The sequence below is a fragment of the Bidens hawaiensis genome, unplaced genomic scaffold (genome assembly GCF_021521415.1).
Source record: "Bidens hawaiensis isolate Kalapana, Puna unplaced genomic scaffold, B.hawaiensis_p1.1 tig00000820_1, whole genome shotgun sequence".
In the NCBI taxonomy this organism is placed as follows: Eukaryota; Viridiplantae; Streptophyta; class Magnoliopsida; order Asterales; family Asteraceae; genus Bidens; species Bidens hawaiensis.
In genome coordinates, this window is record NW_027491048.1 from 184,711 (window position 1) to 195,422 (window position 10,712).

Sequence of the window (10,712 nt, forward strand, 5' to 3'; positions counted from 1 at the left end):
GAAAAGACTCACTTCGCCCTTCTTTAAGTCTTCATTCCTTTTGAACCCCTGCAACCAATTGCAAATGTGAGTTCCACATCCGGTATCCAATACCCATGTGTTAGAAGAAATAAGATTTAGCTCAATATTAATCATAAAGACATTACCCGAGGCATGCCCCGCATTCCTCTTGTCTCTTAGCTCCTTTAGGTAGACCGGGCAATTGCGTTTCCAATGTCCGGTCTCCCCACAACCAAAACAAGGATCATCCTTATGACCCCTCGGTTCCACAACCTTTTGTTTCTTTGCCATAACCGGTGCCTTGCCCTTACCCTTAAGATGCACAGGAGGACCCTTTCTTTTTGCTACCTTAGCCTTAGGATTGGGCTGAGATCGATTCTTGGATCCACCTTCATTGATCGCAAACACGGGTAAAACCCTTTTACCCATGCTCGCCTCGGCTGTTTTAAGCATTGAGTGAAGTTCTCCAATGTTTTTGTCCCACCCGTTCATGTTATAATTTAACACGAAAGTGTCGAACCTTTTCGACAAAGAGTTAAGGATCAAATCCGTTGCTAACTCTTTTGAGATGGGACAATTGAGCTTGGCGAGGCGATCAATGTAACTTTTCATCTTAAGTACATAAGTTGAAACTGGTTGATTATCATCCATTCTACATGCATGCAAGGCTCGAACCGTTTCGAACCTTTCAACCCTCGATTGCTTAAGGAACATTTCCTTAAGTTGAGTAATCATGTCGTACGCATTATGGTTTTCGAAATCCTTTTGGATTTCGGGAACCATAGTCGCCAACATGAGGCATGACACTTGAATGGAATCTTCCGTGTGTTGGACCCAATTCATGTATTCGACCTCACTTCCCTCTTCCGGTTCGTTGGGGATAGGTGTTTCCAAAACATGATATAATTTTTCTTGTTTTAGAACAATCCTTAAATTTCGGAACCAATCCGAAAAGTTATTGTGATTAAGACGGTCTTTAGCGAGAATAGATCGGAGAGATACATTTTGGACGTTAGGGATTATGTTGTCGTCGACGTGTGCGGCCATCTGCAGAATTTTAATTAAGTTCATTTTAGTGTTTTACTTATTTTAATTATTAATACCCTTTTATATATACCAAATATAATTAATAATTAAAATCTAGAATCCAACGATAAACCCGACTCCGGTTAGGTGACCTTTTTCCCATTGTCGGTTTATCAAGGTAGTTATTCATAACAATTGCAAACCCTTTTGCAACTTCTAGAGTTTATGGGACCGGTTCGAAATCATATTTCGTGTCGGCATGTTTATCCCATCAACACCTATTAGACCCCATGCTTGGGTGACCCTCTTCACATGGTTCTAATTTAAGTCGTCCTACTTGTATCAACTTGTAATATCAACATACAAATGGTTAGGTGACCTTTTTCCCATTTATATGCCAATATTACCTCAACATATTAATTTACTCTACGCGGTTAGGTGACCTTTTTCCCACTAAGAGCTTACTAATATGTTAAGCGTTATACAAAAGGATGGTGTTTAACTTGTTATCCTTAATTTTAAAAGGGATTTTTAGTTTTAATAATTCTAGTTGTAAAACTTTAAATCATGTTCTAACATGCATTTAGTAACATGATTATTTTGAAACCATTTTCAAAATTCTAATTTATAATAAAACCATTTTATTATGGGCGTGAGACGGCTAGTTAATAAATCCATTTTATTAAACTACGTGTCACGTGATTACCGATAATTGTTAGAACCCGTTTTATGCTTTGTTAATTAATTCTATGTGACGAAGTTGATATCCTAATATCTAACAACCACATAATCAAACAATCAATTAACAAGCATACACAATTATACTAGACACGAGCCACTAAGTTAGACCACACTTGTTAGCCGAAACAAGTGTGTGTCTTAGGTCCGATCCTAAGGGACACACGACACATGGATGTTGTAGCTCCCACTTGATCCCGCATCCAAATGCGTCAAGCATCTTCTTCAACCTCGTTGTAATCCATTGGGCTTGAACTTGGGCCTTAGCTTCCATAAGCTTCCATTTGGGCTCAATTGGTGGGCTTAGGTCCTTTTGGGCTTGAATCCCCTTAATGGGCTTGTGAGGCCCATTATCACCATACCCGGCCCAATAAGGCCCAAACTTCCAATTTTGCAATCTTCTTTAATTTTACAAAACCAAATGTCCTAATACATTTTTTATTCTATAAAATAAAGATATTACAAATAATCTATTTATTACATACCCATATGAATAAATAATTACAAAATTACAAAACTGCCCCTAATTAATTATTACAAACCGAAACTTGAATAATTAATTACAATTACAATCATCAACCACAAACAAACATCCATTTTGGTCTACGGCTCGGTCTAGTTTTAATAAATAACAAACATAACCCGTTATGTTTTAGGATCCCGTTCCAAAACCCCTTGACCTTATCGGGCCTAGCCCAACCCATTTGGGTTTGACCCAATAACTTGTTCTTGGGCTTCGGCCCATAAGAAAGTCTCATGGGCTTCGGCCCATTTAACTTTCTTCCCTTTTTTCGGTTAACCCATTAACCAAAAGAAGTGGGCTTCGGCCCAATAGCTCGGTTTTATTTATTTATTTTTTTTTTTGAACAAAGCCAAAAATATAACAAGATTAAATACAAAAAAAATCATGCATGTTAATTATTTGTATAAAATCTTTCAAGGGGAAAATATAAAACCGAAAACCCGAAGCTTAGTTTCCCGTATCCCGGCTCTTGATGCCAATTGTTGGGTTTCTATGGATATTTTAGACTTAGTTAATCATTTAACTAGTCATTAAAAGGCGGAAGCGTGATTATCTATAAACTTTATGTACATATATCCATATATATATTACAAGTTCATATGTGTGTTAATCTATGAATAACCCTTTATTCTTGTTTCAAGATTACCATTAATCTTAAGATTAGAAACCCGAGACTAAGGATCAAATAATACGGAAAAACTAAACTATCAAAGCTTGTAAAACTTACATTCTTAACTCCTTAAGAGATGTAGTTGATGGTTGAAGAAGATGATGATGTTGATGCTAGACTTTCAAAGGGAAAATCCTCAAACGGAAGATACCCCGAGCCTCCAACACACACCGAGCTATGTTAGGAAGCTTGAACACGAGAAACCGAGACTCGAACCTCTTTTGTTTCTTGACTTTGGCCGAACCAAAAGCTAGAGGGAAAGAGAGAGTTGTGGTTACTTATTATATCTTGAAAGTTTGTTGATCTTTATATAAATGAGATCATATCTCATTCATATCTTAAGTTAGGTTTTTGGTCAAGTAAAAGTTACTCAACCTCCATCAAGTCCTTACCAACTTTGACCAAGTGTATGGGGTGTAAGGCATACATGTCTAAATAATATATATTTTATACCTTATAAAATATATAAACATCCCATCTTTTATAAACCATTTTATAAAAGAACACATGTTTAAATAATCATTCCAATAATAATTATTTGAATAAATAAATTAACCAATTAATTTATTTAACACTTTCAAGTAATTATTCAGAAACCCGATTTCTGAATGTGTTGTGTTCTGTATTTGTTTTATAGATCATATCTCAACAAATACATAATTGGTGTGTGTCTAACTCGTTATTGGGTATGACCCGACTTGGATCAAACACGGCTAGCCACATTAACCTAATTATGTGCCTCGGGCATACGGTATTCCAACAGGATCAACATCATCTTCTTTCTTTGTCAAATTCACTTCATCATTCCCTTTGCTTGGTTCTTTACATTCATTCGAGTAGTGCCCAATCTTATCACAGTTGTAGCACGTTACATACTTCTTTCTATCTTCCCATTCTTCAGGGTTCCTTTTCCGGTATTCACCCCGTTCATCATTCTTACGTTCACTATTCCATCTTGGATTCCCTCTTCCTCGTCCGTTGAATCTTCCACGGCCTCTACCACGTCCTCGGTAGTTTTCAACTTTCTTTTCGGTTTGGGTGAACATGAGCTGACTTTGGGATGAACTTCCATTCACATTCTTGAATTTGTTTCTTTCTTCATATGCCTTCAAGCGTCCAACCACATCTTCAAACGCCATTGTTTCAATGTCTGAGAGTAGCTCCATCGAAGAAACAGCGGGTAAATATTTATCCGGCATAGAGTTCAAGAACTTTCTTACCAAAACCTCTTCTTCAAGTACCGCTCCCAAGCTCTTGTACTTTGACTGTACTTAACCCAACTTCGCTGCATAATCATCAATACTTTCTGTCTCCCCCATCTTCAATCCATCTAACTCGGTTCTTAGCATTTGAACACGAGCTTTTTGAGTTCTTCCTGCACCAAGATAACGAACTCTTAACGCTTCCCAAACATCTTTCGGTTCTGAATACTTGGCCATCTGAAGCATCACGTCTTCAGGTAGGGTTTGAAAGATAACACCCAATGCCATAAACTTCTTTCTTTCTTCAATTCCTGCACCCTTTTCTTTATCAATCGCATCGTTCAAACCGTTTGCACCCAAAATAATTTTCACCATAACCGACCATGACGCGTAGTTGATCGAAGTTAACTTCGGTGCTTGTAACACAAAACCACCTATTGATTCTTTCATAGCTCCTGAGCTTCCTACCTCTTTATCACCAGCCATGACTCGATGATATAAAACAAAACAAAACAATCAATTGTTGGTCGGGTTGACTTTGTGTATCACACAAGACAACAATATATATACTGTTCCTCTTTGTGAATAAGACAAAAAAGAACCAATTGCACTTCTAATAATATATGGTGGCTGGAATGGGTAAACAAATCTCCAGCGGTGGTAGTAATTTTTTATCTCAAGAAAAGAAACACAAATAATACAATTCGTGGTGACGCACTGATGCCTTCCAACTTGACTAGAGAAAATATGAACTAATTCCTCCTTGCAAATGGTGTCAAAACAACTCCCAAAACAAACCTTTTCAAGATCGACCAAAAAAAAACAACTAGACACGACAATTCGAACCAACCGATAATTAAACGAGCCAAAGCTCTGATACCAATTGTTGGCTCAAACGGATCAAACAATCGAATCAAACGAACTTATCAAACAAACGAACACACGATATTTGGGTGACAACCCTCGACTCTTTTCATATAATCAAACGAACATACCAAACGAACTTCACGAACTTATCAAACGTACATGGAGATGAGACACCTTGACTCTCTCTCAACTCTCACCTCACAAAACTGATAATCTAGACCCTATATATAGACATACTTAACTTGCTCTTCAAGACATACCTTTCCTAATCCTATTACAATTCAAATAACTAAATTATAACTTAACAAAGTAAACCTTTAACTTTACTTATAATTCAAGATTAATCCTTCAATTAATATTATTGATCTTTATAATAGGTATGAAAGTATCTTATCCACACAACCAAAGAAATAGATAAAAAACTCTAATTAAAAATATTCATTTGCTAGTGAACAAAGAACCGTTTACTTATTTATTCAAAGTTTACAAACAAATTAAATAAGAAAGACTAACATGTATTCATGTGCATTCTTACATAACCAACTCACAATTGACATTTATATAATTTAACCCTTTAATTTTGAAACCTTCAAGTGAGTTGAATTACAGACAATTAGGCCCATCACCAACTAAAACTTATGGACTCAAAATGCAAATTTGAAGCTAGCCCAGATGAACATATGTTTGCAACCTCATGCCTCAACTTCTTTGGCCCACAAACAAGTACTCCAACACTAGATTCTTTTTGCTCAAACAAAATCCCTATAAATAATTTATATTCAAAAAGGGTTAGTTTCCAAATATAGGGGCATGCGTAATGTTATCAAAATACACTTTTTTTTCTCATTTTGTATAATCTTTATTCCATTCAAGATGTATGTTAATTGTTAAATATAAACTTACTTTTAAGATCCGGTCTTTTGCCAAAATGCACATTTGTGGACTGAAGGAGTGATTGTTGGGGCACGCTTTCGAGCTCTCTATCCATGTTATGAAACCATGAATTCGTTGAGCTAACCGGTGTCACACCTCCCATGTTTTCAATCTGCGTTGAATCCATTGCGTTTCTTTTCTTGTTCCACCAAAAACCGACACAACATGTTACCATTATAGAAACACAAATGAGAAGCATGTTCAAAGTGGCCCTCGCTCCAGACGAGTACACTCTATACGTGTTTTTATCAATGGGATAGATGTAAAACTGCGTTAACAGTCCCATGGACAGAAGAAACAACACAAAAGAAGATGAAATAATCGCGCCAAGCCATAACCAACCATTTTGTCCTAATATAGGAGTTATAGGTGCATCGGAGGCGTTTGGTTTGAGCCAAATGGTCCTCACTTGTTTCTTATCGTTGGCCACGGGTTGTTTCTCTTTTGTCACATAGGCCTCAATTTGTAACTCTAGTTTAGAAAAGTTTATAGGTGCACCGGATTCAGGTAATAGCAATTCTAGCATGGTGAGATCTGAAGAGTCTTTAAACACACTTATCAAAAGAACTTTAGGAACATTACGTTTTAGGGTTTCCACGAGAAAAATAAGTTCCCTAAAAATTGAAATAAATGGTGTGATCCCACTTCCTCCGCTCACCATCACTAGCTTATCGTGCCTGTAACCATAATTTGTCATGAAATATTTAACATACGTTTGACTTCGCAATGTCAAAGTAGTAGCCCCACAAATAATAGGGTTGCGAGTTCGATTATCAATAAGAGCAAACGAACATAATACATACCATGTTCTTGTGAACTATTTACCTTAGAAAATTAGTCGAGATAGGTCCATAAGGCCCCTCAACGCGCACATCAAGTCGATCAATAGAAGTTGTAGATGATAGCATTTGGTATAACTTCTTAGACCAACTTCCTTCACTTTTGATTATAACACCTAGCTTTTCAGTCTCCAAATTGCTACTTGAACTAATTGTGAATGGATGCCATTGAATTTTTGATATACTTGGGACATTTAAGAATATGATGCTTGTTGGTGTATAACTCAAATCTATTAAAAGAAATCATGAGAATCATTATCAGTTAACCAAAACATTACATGGCTTACTTTTCAATTATGATCATTTGTACCTACGCTTTTCGAGAAGTTGAGTTCGAGAGTTTCACAAGGAAGAACACGAGCAGAAACTACACGAACGTTCCCTTTTGATTGTAAAAATCTTAAGAATCGGTCAATCATGAAAAGGTAGAATCCAGGAAGCATGATAGACGCGTAAGCTATGCCTAAATGGAACACGAAGAACACAACGAATATGATGTACAAGTAGTGAGTGTAGAAGAAAACCTCAAACATCTTTCGCCTAATCCGAGGGATAGTTGTTGCCCACATAACTAATCCCGCTAATAAAGATAACTCTCCGGCCACATTTGATACGCCGGTTTTCGTCCATTTCAACATCTAAAATCATCATCAAAACCAAAAGCATAATGACATTGTTTAGCATTCTAAATAAGATTATAAAAGATATACATATAAGGAGCATGTAGCCGTTGGATGGTGACTTTAGTGAGAATTAAAAAAAATACATACCCCCTTTAAATACATATTATTTCACTATTATTTTTCAAACACACCTCACTTCCATTTTCTCTACTCATCTTCTATAAACATTTTCAAATAAATCTTCCCAATTTTTATTTTATACAAAGATGAATTTTACTCGGATTGTTATTCCTCCTATCGTTGACGATATTTTTCGGACGATTGCAATTTAGTTTTTCTTTTAATAATTTGATTGATCAACTCGAAGACGAAGACACAACTCTACATCTCAATAAGAAGCGTGTCGCGTGATTGTGAACGAGCTCAAAAAGTATTCATAGACGATTATTTTCTCAACTCTGACGAGGAAGAGTAGTTTTTTTATGTTATCATATTTTAATGGTTTTTTTTTTTTTGTTTGAAATATGTAGCTTTCTATTAATTTAAATAAAGGTTTAGTTATTGTTGTATGTTTCATTGTTTGTTTTTGTGTTTTTGAAATTAAATACTTAGATGAGTGATGCCTATTATATAAGTGATTTTATGAAAGTATATGATATCCTTAAAGAGGACCACCCCTCCCTAACAACTTGTATCCATACATATTTGTCACATAACTTTGACCGGTTATAGTCAATATTTTTTATCAATCATGTAACAATTATAGAGTTTTTTATCAAAAGAGTGTTGTGGAAAAAAATATTTACTAATATAGTGTTGCTACAAAAATATTTATCAATTAAGTGTTTTTAGTTTTCTCTCTCTTAAAATCATTACATAGCTTTTAACTTTAACAAAAATAAACTTTTTTTATTAACAAATACAAACTAATTTAATATTTTGAATAGCTGATTTTGAATTTTACTAAATAATTCTGTTTTTTTTCTTTTATTAGATAAACATGTACTTTATAATAAAATAACATATAAAATATATAAAAATAACAAAAATAATACATAAAATATGCCTCTCGATCTTTATAAAAAAAAAATTGTACCTTTATTTTGTATCCTATTACATAAAGCAATGTCTTTATGTATATAAGAAAATGTTTATTAAAAAAACGAGCGCGTATTACACAACAATGTACGCTAGCTTAATATTAATGGCAATTGTTTTTTTAAACTTATTTATTATGTAGACTTTTAATATTAGTGTGGTCTTCACATGCATTATCTTTTTACAAACCCTTCTATTATTAAAAATAATATGAATAAAAGAATCTTTTTAAAATGTGAGACCTGCAATAAAAAAACATGTAAAAAAAAGAGATACAATTTTATTTAATAAAAAAGGTAATTTCTAAAAATATTAAAACTAGTTTGTTTAAAAAGTTATGTTATCCAATAACATATAAATTATAAACAATAGAATACATAACATTATATTTACTATATTTGTTTTATTTATAAAGATAGAAAGGCAAATTTTATGTGTTATTTTATATATTTTATATGTTATTTTTTATATAAAATACATAATTATCAAATAGAAAAACATATTTATTTAAAAAAAATTCAAAATCAGCTTTTCAAAATATTAAAATAGTTTGTTTTTGTTTAAAAAAAAGTTGGTTTTTGTTGAAGTTAAAAACTATCCAATGATTTTAAGATAGAGAAGTCCAAAAAAACACTTAATTGGTAAATACATTTAAAGCAACACCATATTAGTAAATATTTTTATCCACGACACTCTTTTTAGAAAAAAAATTCAACAATTGTATCCATACATATTTGTCTTGACCAATATATTCCACTAAGTATGCACTTTATCCTATGATTTTCCAAATTGGTTGGTTGAATATTTTCGTGTTCAAAAGGTTGCAAAAATTGGGACCCGCCAATAAAATTTTGATTGCCAAAACTAAAAGACATTTAGACATTTGATTAATTATGATTTGTAAAACAATATATCAACCAATACCTCTGATGTTTGTTTTGTTACGATCCAATAGATGATGTAGCAAACACCATGAGCAGAGAAGAGGGCCATGACCATATGCCCGAGCCATATGTGATACTTGACACTAGCCTCGGAAGTAAGCCCGAACAATGGCAATATCGACGAGCCACGAGTAATTGGAAAGAAAAGAAATGCTAGACATAAATTCCCTATTAGTCCCAACCGTAGAGCCACTGAATCCAACTTCGATTGCCAACTGTATCCGCAACAAATGTCATGTAAATATGTAATTTAACTAGTCACAAAGTGACTACTAACCAAAGTTCATTTTCATTAAAAGTAAAAAAGAAAATATCGATTAACAACGTACACTGTCTCCCCATTTTCCGCAGCAGACATAGGGGTGATTGTGGCAAAACCAACGTGTAAGTAAGTTGCAAAAGACCAGACGACGAGAGCGATAAACATCAAAAAGAAAGCAAGCTCGACTTTGGTGACGATCCCTAGGCCGTTAATGATCATTGGCCTTTTCCAAATATTCAACTTATTGTTGGTAGCTTCTTTAACTCTATGTTTTATGAAAAAAAAATTATAACATAATAACACAAAAATTAATAAAAAAACGTACATTTAACTAAAACAACTATTATACCCTTCATCGTGTTTTTGAATCGCCTTTTTTCTTAAATGAAGATATAGACTTCCCAAGACGGCGATGAACAAAACGGGTAATGTGTAGAGTAACATATTTGGACCTACAAAGAAAATTAGACATAATAATTCGTTTATGCAACTTTCATTTAGTATTATCTCATAATGAGATTAGCGTATTCAGATTTGATGCAAATAATGATGGCTCGAGAGATAGAATCAAACCTTGATACCCGAAGTAAGTAGAAACGGTGTGGGCTCGAACCTTACGGAGCCACTTGTACAAAAAGACATGAGTAGGTGTGATCACCCATAGGAAAAGGTATCCTATAAACACCATTAGTGTAACCCCTTTGATCATCTTCATGAGCATCATCTTCTTACTCTCCTTCTTGGGTTTTAACTCTCTAATGGGGTTGCCTAACGAATCAATAAAGAGAGAAAGAGTTATTTATAGAAATGTTAGATTTTAAGGTTGATTGTGACAAAGGGCAATTTTGGAAATAACAAAATTTTAATGTTTGACATGTGTGTGAATATATAGATACACACTAGCTTAAAACTCGTGTATTATACGAGATTTTTAAATTAAAGTGTACATATGAATATATATTATAGAAGGTATTAGACATTAAACAA

General features: G+C 34.0%; 1 protein-coding gene across 1 annotated transcript; it reads right to left on the reverse strand.

Annotated features, from left to right (window-relative positions):
- Positions 1 to 5,549: 5,549 nt before the first annotated feature.
- On the reverse strand, positions 5,550 to 10,485 carry LOC143541807 (ferric reduction oxidase 2-like). Its single transcript, XM_077034535.1, has 8 exons — positions 10,299 to 10,485; positions 10,075 to 10,177; positions 9,793 to 9,990; positions 9,444 to 9,678; positions 7,109 to 7,436; positions 6,785 to 7,028; positions 5,930 to 6,636; positions 5,550 to 5,788 (listed from the first exon to the last, which is right to left on the reverse strand). Exons 1-8 carry the CDS (start codon positions 10,447 to 10,449, stop codon positions 5,649 to 5,651), a joined length of 2,106 nt encoding a protein of 701 aa, XP_076890650.1. The 5' UTR covers positions 10,450 to 10,485; the 3' UTR covers positions 5,550 to 5,648.
- Positions 10,486 to 10,712: the final 227 nt, after the last annotated feature.